Source organism: Crotalus tigris, unplaced genomic scaffold (assembly GCF_016545835.1).
Source record: "Crotalus tigris isolate CLP2741 ecotype Arizona unplaced genomic scaffold, ASM1654583v1 scf7180000024340.7048381, whole genome shotgun sequence".
NCBI classification, from domain to species: Eukaryota; Metazoa; Chordata; class Lepidosauria; order Squamata; family Viperidae; genus Crotalus; species Crotalus tigris.
This window is the reverse complement of record NW_024100510.1, coordinates 3,568,226-3,582,471: the sequence shown is the minus strand read 5'-3', so window position 1 is coordinate 3,582,471 and position 14,246 is coordinate 3,568,226. Positions and strand designations below refer to the sequence as shown.

The following is a 14,246-nucleotide window of genomic DNA, read 5'->3' as shown; positions in this document are numbered from 1 at the left end:
TATCCACCATCCTTAGAAACCCCAAAGATAAAATTGAATTAGAAAATCAAGGAGTATACGAAATCCCATGCACCACTTGTCCCACCACATACATCGGACAAACCAACAGAAGAATAAGTGCACGCATTGAAGAACATAAGAACTCAGTCAAAAAAGAGGAACCAACATCTTCCCTGGTCCAACACCTTAAAGCCACAGGACATGAAATTGACTTTAAAAATACCAGAACCATTGCCAAAAGTGAACATTTTAATAACAGAATAATCAGAGAAGCCATCGAGATAGAAAAACGCCCACACAGCATGAACAAGCGAGATGATACCTCCCGCCTACCAGCCATTTGGAAACCCGCCCTTATTGACAAACGACTCCCTAACACAAAAAATGATACCAGACCCACACTCACAAAAACCACACAGGATGTCACCACCACACATCCACGCAAAAAACAAACCCAAAGCCACACCGATGACGAGGCACGACCACAAACCAGAAGCCAGACCACAGCTGCATCATTAGCCACTTTAAACCCCTCCAATCCATACATGAAGCAAACTGACACCCTCCATGAAGAGGAGGCACGACCACGAACGCGAAGCCAAAAAATAGCAAGGCAGCCCAAAATCTTAAACCCCTCTGCAACTCAGACTAACCTGAGCACAACCAAACAGAACACTCCCCCAGCCAATCAGAGCACAGCCAACCCCCCAGCCAATCAGAGCACAGCCAACCCCCCAGCCAATCAGAGCACAGCCAGCCCCTAACCAATCAGAACACACCTCCACCCAATCAGAACACAGCCAAGCTCCCACCCAATCAGTTCATACCCCCACTGGCAGTTAAAAGGAAGAAACAGCTAAGACCACACATTGCTGCTCGAAGCACGAAGCTGAAAACACCAGCCTGAAGATGACGAATGGGACTTCGTCGAAACGTCGCCAAGACACTTCCAATTTTACGTGGGAGAAAACCCGAACAACCAAAGACCTACATACAAATACCCGCGAAAACCTCAGAAAACATATATATATATATATATATATATATATATATATATATATATATATATATATATATATATATATAGTCCCTATATAAAGAATGCTTCAAAAACATGTAGCTGCAAATTCAAGATACGTTGATATTCAAAGCCATCATGTAATGTTTTAGAATTAATAACCTTGGAACAATATGGAATCCATTCATTTATGCCCCACATTTTACCTGTTTCTTTTTCTTTTTAATGAGGTTTACTCATGAAATGATGAAAACTCAGCAATTTTATTGTGGATAAATCTGTAGTCTGAAGTGTAGTTTGGAAATGATAGACGTTATGTTTTATTATCTCTGTTGAGCAAATCCATATTTTGGTTTAAGGTCATTGTTGATTAGTTTAAGTTAATTATTTCTGTTTTATTACGTAAACATTTATATTTGCTTTCTTTAAAAAAAGCAGCTATTTATAGTGGCTCTTTGTATTATGTTTCTCTCAATAAAACAAATACATTAAATTTAACATGCCATGGTTTGCATGCAGAGTATTTCATAATTTCACAAAACCTATATCAATTTAAAAGCTTAAGGAAATTTGGAAAGTATTGCTATATACATTCTTGTGTTGCTCCAGTGATGATCTTATTTATTTACGAGAGTTCTGGACCACCAATTCATCTTAGATTCTAGACAATTTATATCTAATGGCACAAAAAACACAGTTAAAACTTCTTTACAAGCGTTAAAAATTATCTTGTCCCAAGATAATCACCCCTTGTTTCTCATCAAGAGGCACCTCTCAGCTCTGTCCCAAAGGTTCTTTGAAAGGGCACCATCTTAAAGAACTTCTGAAATAGCAATACAAGCAGCCCTTACTTACCAACCATTCATTCAACGAATATTTGAAGTTGTGATGGCACTGAAACAAGTGAGACTTATAACTACTCCATGAAGCTCCGACTAGCCTAGCAACCCTCTTATCATGTGATCATGACCAGGGTGTTTCGCAACTGTCTCACGCTTAGGATGGTTGTCGCACTCTGTGGTTACATGATTGCCCTTTGCAACCTTCCAATTTCCCACAAGCAAAATCAAGCTGGCAAAGGTCTCAAGTGACTCCTGCCAATTTTTCTCCAAAGTATCCACTACATAGGACCTCGTATTCTATAGATGTGCATGCCCACAGCAGCCCCTGCCCACACTCCATAGTGCATACAAACAGAACTCCATTCATGCAGCACAGCAATGTCCCTTCCTGCACTTGCTCAGTGTCATAGTGTCCCTTCCTACTACCCGTTTTTGTAATGCTGCAGCACCCCCCTCCCCCACTCAGTTACATCCCATAGCACTGATTTGCCTGCCTACTTGTTGGGACTTGCAACTTTCTGTTGGCTTCACTGTTGACTTTGCTTGTTGGAAGCCAGTGGGAAGTCACAAGACATGGTCATGTGAGGTTCTCACTTAACAATCCATGATCTTTACTTAACAATAGCAACTGAGACGGCTAGGATTGCTATTGCTAAATGATGTGATCATGTGATGTTGCACTTTATGCCTGCATCACTTAGGGACAGAAATTCTGATCTCCAGAATTGTCATTAAGCAAGGACTACCTCTAAATAAGTAACTATTATGATCTTATTGGGTAAACTGTTCCACAGCAAAGCAGGTACAATTGAAAACATTTCCTTCTGGAACCCCACCTCTTTCACATCTGGAAAGAAGGAATCTATAGCATATATTGGACAGTTATATTTTACAAGGATCATAAGTGCCCTGAAGTAATGAGCACTCAAACTATATGAGACTTTACAGATGACAACTAGCACCAGCACTAGAAGAATAGAATAGAATAGAATAGAATAGAATAGAATAGAATAGAATAGAATAGAATAGAATAGAAGCTGGAAGGGACCTTGGAGGTCTTCTAGTCCATCCCCGTTTGATCAGGAGAACCTATTCCATCTCAGACAAGTGACTGTCTAATTTCTTCTTAAAAACTTCCAGTGATGGAGTGTGCACGATTTCTAAAGGCAAGCTGTTCCACTGGTAAATTGTCCTCACTGTCAGGAAGTTTCTCCTTAATCCCAGGTTTCTTCTCTCTTTGATCAGTTTCCAACCATTGTTTCTTGTCCTGCCCTCTGGTGCTTTGGAGAATAGTTTGACACCCTTTTCTTTGTGGCAGCCCCTCAAATACTGGAATACTGCTATCATGTCTCCCCTATTTCTTCTGTTCTTTAGACTAGCCAAACCCAAGTCCTGCAGCCGTTCTTCATGTTTTAATCTCCAGGCCTTTGATCATTTTAGTTGCTCTTCTCTGAACTTTTTCCAAGGTTTCAACATCTTTTTTGTAGTATGGTGATCAAAATTGGTTGCAGTATTCCAAGTGTGGTCTCACTAGGATTTTATAAAGCGGTACTAATACTTTACGTGATCTTGGCCCATCTGGCTGCTTTTTCTTGTCCCGGCTTTCACCTGTCAACATGCAGCATTTGACGAGCTTCCAAAATATTTTCAAGATAGCTTTGAAGCAAACTCAGTTACTCAGTCATCTGATGATTTCTGCAGAAATAGCACCAGCTTTTTTAGATTTGTAAGAAAAGCAATAATAGCTAAATGTTTTTTCAGGAATCATACATTTGAAGGGATCAGTGCTCAGAAATACAATGGGGCTTAGAATAGCAAAAAAAAGCAAAGGTTAGAAGAGCAGGAACTGTCTGCAGTCTTAACCACAAGACCTTACAACATGATAAGGAAGCTAACTGCTTATGCCTATGCAGATGGGATCCTAGAAACAGGACCTGTATGGTAGGCAAACTCACTTAGGAAGGCCAAAAGCAAATGAGGAACATGGGTAGGAGATTCACACGGTGGAACTAGGCATTCCAAAAAGATTGTGAACTGTGTGGTCCTTGTCACATGGGATTACATGGGAGTGACTTGCGCTTCGAGCCGAGGGAATAAATGCTGCTGAAATCTATTTTGGGGTGTGCCTACTTGCTAAGCGCCCACTCTTGCAAGAACTTATTTTTCAATAAACTGCTTGCTGCTTCACTTAATGACTCTGTCAGATTCTTGGAAGCTGACTGTGCTTGTCACAGATTCAGCCTAAGCTTGTTCCATTCCAACCAGTTTCTCACAGCCTTCAGGCACCAATTCAAGCATTCCCCTGCCTATTCTCTATGGCTTGAAATAAAGATATAGAAATGGGTACCATCAGCTCCAAGAGAAAACTTCTCTTGCTGCTTCCTGAAGACTAATGTACTGTTTGTCTTTGGGTGGTAGTTTCGTTTTTCTAAATCTCTGCAGTCTCTGCTTAACTTGACTTCCTGCCGCACCCAGAGACCTGCTTGCTTTCAGTTTCCTTCTTAATAAAACAAATTCTCCAACTAAGGAGAGGGCGGGGCTGTCTTAACCTTCCTTCCCAAGTGGCACCAAAACTCTGGATCCCAGGAGGGATAAAATATCTATTCAGTCCAGGTGGTGAGCCTCGCTTTCACAAAGGTCTCATCCTGCTCTCTCCCAGCAATACTATGCCAACAATACACTCAAGCAAATGTCTAGGCCAGGGCTAACACAACTAGATGATGTACCTCCTTCAGTCACTTGTTGAGGTGGGCAGCTAGCAAGAAGCCAGCACAAAGCCAGGAGCGGAACGATTAAAGAGACATTCCCAAAGAGCTGCCCAGATTTAAGCCTTTCACCGGCGCCAGGGGAGGAAGGAAATGCTCCGCGAAAGGTCGCCCAGCCTGCCGCCTTCATTCTCCGGCCCTTACCGTCATCTGAGACGCAAAGCAAGAGAAGCGGCGAACTCGCAGTTCCCCGGGAGGGAGCAGCTCCGGGAGGCCTCTCCGCTCGCCCAGTGACCCCGACAGGAGGGCCCGCACCGTCGCTCCGGAGGAGAGCTGCTTCCGGAGGGGAAGGCTCCCAGCCGGAGGGCCGCCCTTCTTTCGCTTCGACGTGACTGGCCGCGCCGGGCTTACCGCGGAACTAGCGGAGAGCCTGGGGCAGTCGCTGCCCCGACTCAGCCTTTAGAGCGCCCGGAAGAGAGAGCGTGCAGGGACGACGCTTCCAGGAACCGGCCAGTGCTTTGGTGGAGCCGAGGGGCTTCCCGGCAGCCCTCGGGTAGCGGGAGCTTTCGTTGCAATTTGGAACAGAGCCAACGCCTGCAAGAGAGCCGGGGGCGTCGCTCGCTTCTAACATCCGCGGGCCCGTGGGCGCTTGCGTTTGCATCTCCTGACCTGAGGGGAGCAGCGGCGGCAAAGTGCGGGCCAGGCAAAAGACTGCGGTGGAAGAAGAGCGGTGCGTGGCTAGGTTCCAAAAGTCTGCTGGCGAAGTGAGTACACCTGGCAGAGACGGCCAGGGTGAACCACGAAGGGCCGGCAAATGAACCGGAGCTTCGGAAACTCTCCGGCGAAGCAGAGCAAGAGCGATTGCTCACAAGCGCTCCGAGGGCAGCTCCCCGCGCGGGGTCGGAGCAGAGCCGTCTCCCGCAGGACTGAGCGTCGGAAAGAGGGATCTTGCTCTCGGGCTAAATGCAAAGCCAGCTGGACTCCGTTTATTATCCCCTTGGATAATAACGATCTATTTAACACCTCGTGAGTTTAACCTTCTTTCTTTCGTGTAAAGATTTTAAAAAATAAAACATAGGAAGGGACCTTGGAGATCCGTTGCTAGTTTTAGTCAGAGAATCCTCATTTTGTGGGAAAACTTTCATTTTGCTCACTTCTGAATCGTTTTCCCTTTGGGCCGCTTCTCCTTGCCCTAAAATTCCCGGAAGGCTACGTGATAGCCTTAGCAAAGAACATGTGGTATCCTGAAACAGGACAGCGCTGAAAACGAGGCTGGCCCCTCTTCCTGATGTAAGGTTTTTCAATTTAGAATCCTGATAAATCCCAATGAGACTCTGAACACGAGGCAACTGGAAACAAAATAGCTTTATCTCTTTGATCAAAGAGAAGCCGTGGAGTCTCTCTCCTGACTCTCAAACTCCCAGACAGAGGAAACAGAGCACTCACAAATCAGATTTGACACTGTTGAAGGAGAAGTCTTCATCATGGTTCAATCCAAGCTGGGAATAAACAATATGGCAACTGTTTTAGAAAGAAGATTGCAATTTATTGAAGAGGAAAGCCAGACAGGAAGATGGCTCTGGAAGAAAAAGAGGAGTGAGCACATGTAGGGAGTGGGTTTTTATACCTTCTGGAGCCTTTTGTTTGGAGTTGCTCCTGTGGCATGAACTTTGACCTGAGTCTGAGTGTGCCCTTTGGCATCTGTGGGTTAATCCTATTATGTCCTGTCTTAGAGTTTGGGTGGGATACGTAGATTATAGGTGTCTTTGTCTTCTTAATCTTCTAGCTGAGGACCTCCAATCTTCCTGGATTATTTATATCTGCATTTCTACAGAGCTGGTTTCTGCTTGAGGGAGGGAGACTTGGGGCTACTAAGAAAACTGGGCATGCTTTTCTGCCTCTTGAAGATCCTTTGAGAAAACATATCTTTCTGCCCTTTTAGTATTTCCTTCTATGGGCGGGGGGGCTGACTTCCACAATACGTAAAAGATTATATTTTGAAAGATTATACTTTGCTGTACATTTGGTTTTTCTTGCCTAAATGTAGAACCTTACTTTTTTCACCATTGAATTTCATTTTGTTAGATAGTGCCCAGTGTTCAAGTCTGTCCAAATCCTCCTGTATCTTAAGCCTGTCTTCTGGACTGTTGGCTATTCCTGCCAGCTTGGTGTATGCAAATTTGATGATTTCCCCATCTATCCCCTCGTCCAAATCGTTGATGAAGAGGTTGAAGAGCACTGGGCCCAGAACAGAGCTCTGGGGCACCCCACTACACACTTCCCTCCATGTAGATGCGGGTCCATTGAGGACCACACGCTGAGTACAGCCAGTACTCAGTAAAGGAGATGAAAAGGATAAATAATAGAACATAATATTACAGCACACTACAGGGTTAATAGACATTAGGTATCAAAGCTGATTCAGATTTTACAATAGACATTAGGCAGCATGGTGAGAATTAGCTGTTCAGCAGTGTGACTGCACTTGGGGGGGGAAACTTTTTCTAGGCATTTTGGCATGCAATGAATGCCCTGTAGCGCCATCCCAAGGGGAGAAGTTAAAGCAACTTTTATGTCCAGAATGTGAGAAATCTGCAAATATTTTCTTAGCCCTCCTTCTGATCAGTGCAATGTACAGATCTTCTATGGAAGGCAGGCTGGTTGCAGTTATTCTTTTCTGCAATCTTAACTATCCATTGGAATCTGTACCTGTCCTGTTTGATTGCTGTACCAAATAATTTGCTACTGCTTGTCAAAGATAATATGTGCCTATTTTCAGAAATGCATAAATGCTAATCTGTGTATTAAGGGCTCTCAAACTGTAATTTAGTCCCAGGAGCACACTTCTTTTTGCTACACAGAATAAACATGTTTGCAATTTCCTGCCTTTTGTGATAATTGGCTACTTTGTACCAGGGAAAAATGGCCCATTTGGCTGGGCCAATCCACAGTTTGTCCAACATAGAGATTTAAGAATTTAAAACAATATGTAATTGGCAAAAATCAATTATATCAGAGACAAAAAAAATTGAAACATTTGTACTTTTGCTGTAAATCTCAAAAACAAGTAGAGAAGGACGAAGGGTGACATGATAGCAGTGTTCCAATATATCTCGGGCTGCCACAAAGAGGGAGTCAAGCTATTCTCCAAAGTGCCTGAAGGCAGGACAAGAAGCAAATGATGTAAACTAATCAAGGAGAAAAGCAACCTAGAACTAAGGAGAAACTTCCTGACAGTTAGAATAATTAACCAGTGGAACAACCTGCCTCCAGAAGTGGTGAATGCTCCAACGCTGGAAGTTTTTAAGAAGAAACTGGACAGCCAATTGCCCGAAATGGTGTAGGGTTTCCTGCCTGAGCAGGGGGTTGGACTTGATGACTTCCAAGGTCCCTTCCAACTTTATTATTATTATTATTACTATTATTACAACAACAACAACAACAACAATAAAAGCATTTTCAATTTTCAAATAATACACCCACTGGAAATGACCAAGGTGGAATTAAACCCATATCAGGAACTGAGATTCTTTGAATGTTGCAAATGGACGCTACAAGAGATTCAAGTACCAGACAAAAGGAAAAAGTTCTTATTTTAGCATTCAAGCTAAGGTTTTAAAATGATCAACCTAGGTATCACTTTTGAGTAACTTACAAAATAATATGAATAGTAACTTAGAAAACGTACAGATCCCAGTGGTTAAACCTTTAGAATCTTTAGGAAGATTTTTTTAAAAAACCCACAACTTTTACACAACAGAGATATAATAGAACTTGAAAGTATGAAATGTAATAAAATTGAAAAATTACTAAATTGAAAATACAAAAAAAAAAAAAAATCAAGAAAAGGACTTGGCCAAGGAGCAGCTGGGACAAGAAATCCTGGACTTGCCTCTGCTAGACTTACAAAGTAGCTTGGTAAAGGTTATGAAGAAATGTTTGAAATGCCACCCGGTCAGGGAGGGAAGACATACTGTATGTAGTCCCCATCAGTTAAAGTATTCCGACTGGTGTCAGGAAGAAAGCCTTCTCTGCCATTGCCCACTGTGGAACATTCTCCCCCCCCACCCCCCGCACAGAACCAAGTTGGGCTGCCATCTCTGCCTGGGGCTCACAAAGGAGCTGTGGTCGTTGGGCTGGCTAGTGCCTGCCTTTCCTTCCCTGCCTTTCATTTAACTTTTAATGTTAAATTTTAACTACCCTTGCATGTTTTGAATCTTTATATTCATTTTTTTATGTTTGTAACATTTTATTTGTATATACTAACCAGAGTCCCATGTGAGGGAGATGGGCAATTCCTAAGAGAGAGACAGACAGAGAGACCAAATTTTATTTATTTATTTTATTTTTAAAATTTATAAGCCGCCCCACTCCTGCAGGACTACGGGCGGCTAACAATAAAAACACCATATAACATGACAAAACAAACAGTACAATAACAGTCATCCAGGGGTCAGATTTTATAAAACCCAGGCCTGCCGGAAAAGCCAGGTCTTAAGCAGCTTACGGAAAACCAACAGGGTGGGAGTGGTCCTAATCTCCGGGGGGAGCTGGTTCCAAGACGTGGGCACCATCACAGAGAAAGCCCTCCTCCGCGGCCCTGCCAAATGGCACTGCTTGGCCGATGGGACCTGAAGGAGGCCCAGCCTGTGGGATCTAACTGGACGAAGGGAACTATGAGGTAGTAGGCGGTCTCGCAAATAGCCTGGCCCTGAGCCATATAGGGCTTTAAAGGTAATAACCAACACCTTGAATTGGACCCGGAGACCAATAGGCAACCAGTGCAGCTCACGGAGGATAGGTATAACGTGGGTGTACCGAGGAGCATCCACTATCACTCGCGCGGCTGCATTCTGGACCAATTGTAGTCTCCGAATAGTTTTCAAGGGTAGCCCCATGTAGAGCGCATTGCAGTAGTCCAGACGTGAGGTGACAAGGGCATGAGTGACTGTAAGGAGAGCCTCCCGGTCCAGGTAGGGTCACAACTGGTGCAACAGACGGACTTGTGCAAAGGTCCTCCCAGCCACAGCTGTCAAATGATGTTCCAAATTCAGGTGTGGATCAAGGAGGACACCCAAGTTGTGAACCCACTCCGAAGGGGGTATATTTTCCCCTGCTAGAGTCAACACTGGACAGTTAACATGATCCTTGGGAGGCAACATCCAAAGCCACTCGGTCTTGTCAGGATTGAGCCTGAGTCTGTTAACCCCCATCCAGACCCTCACGGCTTCAAGGCAATGGCCCATCACATCAGCCGCTTCACTGAGAGAGCTTGAGGAGGAGATATATAACTGGGTATCATCAGCATACTGATGAAACCTCACCCCGTGCTGTCTGATGATCTCACCCAGCGGCTTCATGTAAATGTTAAATAGGAGGGGGGAGAGGACCGACCCCTGTGGCACGCCGCAATCAAGGGGCCTCGGGGTTGACCTCTGCCCTCCCACCAATACTGATTGTGACCGGCCAGAGAGGTAGGAGGAGAACCACCGTAAAATGGTGCCTCCCACTCCCACCCCTTCAAGTCGTTGCAAAAGGATACCATGATCGATGGTATCAAAAGCCGCTGAGAGGTCAAGTAGCACCAAGACATAGGAATAACCCCTGTCTCAGGCCCGCCAGAGATCATCCATCAGCATGGCCAAAGCAGTTTCTGTGCTGAAGCTGGGCCTGAAGTCAGATTGAAAAGGGTCTAGATAATCCGCTTCATCCAGAGACCGTCAGAGCTGGAGCGCCACCACTCTCTCTACAACCTTCCCCAAAAAGTGGAGATTGGAGACTGGACAGAAGTTATTTAAATCAGCCGGGTCCAGGGTAGGTTTCTTGAGAAGGGGCCTCACAACCGCTTCCTTCAAGGATTGCGGGAAAGACCCCTCAATGAAGCGTTGATCAACACCTGGAGCCAGCCTCGTGTCATTTCCTTGGCCGACCAGGAAGGACACGGGTCCAATAAACAAGTGGAGGCGCTCATCGCTCCTACCGCTCTGTCAACATCCTCAGCAGTCACAGACTCAAATTCATCCCATAAAACTGGGCTAAGACCAGCCCCGGTCACCTCAGAAGGCCCTGCCCAATTGGAGTCTAGGTCTGTCCGAATCCGAGCGATTTTGTCTGATAGGAACTGCACAAATTCTTCCGCCCTACCCTGTAAGGGCTCCCCGGCTTCCCAAACGTTAAGTAGGGAACGGGTCACCCTAAACGGAGTGGGGCGAGATTCTGCAGATGCAATAAGTGCGGAAAAATGCGAACATTTTGCTGCTCGTATCGCCACTAAATAAATCCTAATATAGGCTCTTAAAAGTGTCCGGTCGGATTCGGAGTTACTAGCCCTCCAGCGTCACTCTAGACGTCTCTTCTGACGCTTCATCTCCCGTAGCTCCTCGGTAAACCAAGGTGCCCTCCGGGATCCACAATCATGGAGAGGTTGCAAAGGTGCGATCCGGTCTAACGCCCCTGATGCCGCCTTATTCCAAGCAGTGACCAAGGACTCAGCTGGTTCGCGGAGGAGGGAATCAGAAAAACCCCCAAGTGCTATTTGGAACCCCTCCGGGTCCATTAAACGCCTGGGGCGGAACCACCTAATCGGTTCCGCCTCCCTGCGGTGGGGGAGTAGGACCGAGAAATCTAACTTCAACAGGAAGTGATCCGACCATGACAAGGGAGAAGTAACTATACCCCTTAAATCGAAATCACATCTCCACTGCCCCGAGAGGAATACCAAGTCGAGCGTGTGTCCTCCCCTATGGGTGGGACCCTGAATTATCTTGGTCAGGTTCATGGTTGTCATGGAAGCCATGAACTCCTGAGCCACACCAGAGGATTTGCCGAGTGACGGCAGATTGAAATCCCCCAGCACCATAAGCCTGGGGAATTCCACCGCCAACCCGGCTACCCCCTCCAGCAGCTCGGGCAGGGCTGTTGTCAAATAGCTGGGAGGCAGGTATGTCAACAACAAGCCCAACTGAACCCTTGAATCCAACCTCAAGAGAAGGGATTCACACCCAACAACCTCTGGGGCAGGGATCCTGCGAGGTCTCAAGGATTCTCGGACAAGAATCGCCACTCCCCCACCCCTTCCCTGGAATCGCGGTTGGTGCATTATCTGAAACCCGTCTGGGCACATCTCTGAGAGAGGAACACCTCCCTCTTGGCCCAGCCAGGTCTCAGTAATACATGCCAGGTCGGCCTCCTCATCTAGTATCAAGTCCCGGATGAGGGGAGCTTTATTAATAACCGACCTGGCATTAAGAAGCAGCAACCTGAGGCCAGGGTCCTGAACACCCCCCTCTCCAGGTATTGGAGAAGAGTCCTCGGGGCCGGAACAAGTAATCGCTTTAATGCAGCGAGTCCTTGTTCCCCGAAGATGGCCCACCCCTTGGCTCCCGCCATATCTACCTCTCCCTACGATAACCGGGATGTTCCAGCCCACCTCCACCCCCAAAAACTCCCCACCCACCCCGCAGGTCTCCCTCCCACTGTCCCCCCCTCCCGGCAGTCCACATCTCACATTCATATCGAGCCGGGAAGTACATCCGCCCCCCCCCACTTCTGTTTACACACTCAGCAGAGGGGGCACCAGTTCTTGTTCCCAGCTCCATCACTCACACCCGTACATACCCTAATACAATAAAACTAAAAAGAAAATTAAAAACAGTCAATCATACAGTCAACATACACTGGCTGAGAGATTCTGGGAGTCGAAGTCCAAAAGTCACAAATCCTTCAACACTATTGGAAGAAATTAAAGGCCAAGGTTGCAAAATGCAAAAAGAACATAGAATAACAGAGTTGGAAGGGACCTTGGAGGTCTTCTAGTCCAGCCCTCTGCTCGAGCAGGAGATCTTATACCATTTCATAATGACTGTCCAGTCTCTTCTTAAAATCCTCCAGTGATGGGCCATCCACAATTGAAGGCACGGCATTCCATTGGTTAATTGTTCTCAACATTAAGAAATTTCTCCTTAGTTCTAGGTTGCTTCTCTCCTTGATTAGTTTCTATCATTTCTTGTCTTGCCTACTGTTTCTTTTGAAAATCGGTTGACCCCTCATCTTTGTGGTGGCGCCTCAAATATTGGAACACTGCTATCGTGTCTCTCCTAGGCCCTCTTTTCACTAGACATACCTAAATCCTGCAACCATTCTTCATAGGTTTTAGCCTCCACCCCCCTAATCATTCTTGTTGCTCTTCTCTGCACACTTTCCAGTGTCTCAACTTTTTTATATTGTGTTGATCAAAACTGGATGCAGTATTCCAAGTGTGGTCTTATTAAGAATTTTTGGGGGGGAAGATGGGAACTACAACAGCTCTTTTCCAGTCCTCAGGTAAGGTTGACTATTTGTTCAGGGATAAAGTAATTGTTAGAAATTGTTGAGAGCTTTTGATGGACTTTTGCTGAACCAGGACTGAAAAAATGGATTGTGTATAGATATGAGTTAGGTTATGGGAAGCAGAGTTTTTGTTATGTAATTTTAAAAGAGTGAAGAATTATGTTAGCTTATACTTGGTGTGATGAAGGTTGGAAGCCACTTTCTCTTTATTTTTACCCTCTTTTCTTTCTCTTGCACTTTTTAAACTTCTTATTTGAGGTTTCAGTTTATTTTGTATTTGTTTTTACTATGTCAATTAAAAACCTCAATAAAAAATATTATTAAAAAAGTTAAATCAGCACATTTGGAGCATGCCAACTTTTAGAGAATGATAGTCTACTATCAGTTTCACAAATGCCTTGACTAAATTTTACATGCTTGTTATATCACTAATGATTACGTCTATTCCCTCTTTTGAAGTTAAGGCAAAAGGAGCATCAGATTTTCAGAAAACCACATTTAGTATACAGTTGAAGTTTTGGTGCATTACAAGTATGATTCCTATAATAATTCTATTTGCTTCCTCTCCACCCTATATATTCATTACATTCCTCCTCCTCCTCCTCCTCTTCATCGTCAAGTTGGAAGAGACCTTGGAGGTCATCTAGTCCAACCTCCTGCTCATTTCAGACAAATGGTTGTCCAGTCTCTTTTCAAAAACTTCCAGTGTTGGAACATTCACAACTTCTGGAGGCAGGTTGTTCCACTGATTGTTATGGCAGGAAATTTCTCCTTAGTTCTGGGTTGCTTGTCTCCTGGGTTAGTTTCCATCCATTGGTTCTTGTCCTGCCTTTAGGTGCTTTGGAAAAATAGCTTAATTCCCTCTTCTTTGTGGCAGCCCCTGAGATATTGGAACACTACTATCACGTCCTCCCCTTGTCCTTCTCTTCATTAAACTAGACATACCCAATTCTAGCAACCGTTCTTTATCTGTTTTATCCTCCAATCCCCTAATTGTACACACTAAAGTTATCAATATAAGCTTAGAGAAAAGTTGGCTTCAGCATTCCAGAGAAGGTTTTTGTAATGGTTAAAAATCAAGAATAAGCAGAATTGTAGTTAAAACTTGTTTCTAAACTAAAGTAGATGGTGAATTCATGAGAGTTCAAAGTTTTCTCTTAAATATAATTAAGACAGTTACAAATTAGAAACTTTACCAAATGGAAACAAAACCATAGACAAAATTTTTAAAATATTTTTCAGTATAAAAATATAAAACAGCTAAATTCTAAATGTTCAAATTTCCTCATCTCACCTCCTAAAAATAAAATGTGTTTTGTTGCTAGCAGATGACCCAGTGATATAGGATCTTGC

The 14,246-nt window shown here is 44.6% G+C and overlaps 1 protein-coding gene across 2 annotated transcripts in view; it reads right to left on the bottom strand.

Moving 5' to 3' along the window:
• Nucleotides 1–6,153, bottom strand: part of PHF11 (PHD finger protein 11) — a 28,548-nt gene extending 22,395 nt beyond the window's left edge. Inside the window, exon 1 of one of the 2 annotated variants that reach the window (XM_039326394.1) lies at nucleotides 4,770–6,153. In XM_039326394.1, coding sequence (XP_039182328.1) covers nucleotides 4,770–4,775 — 6 coding nt within the window. In that variant the 5' untranslated portion in view covers nucleotides 4,776–6,153. Of the gene's footprint in view, nucleotides 1–4,586; nucleotides 4,719–4,769 lie in introns of those variants that run through there. The other variant, XM_039326395.1, reaches the window with a different exon arrangement.
• Between the last annotated feature and the right edge of the window lie 8,093 nt (nucleotides 6,154–14,246).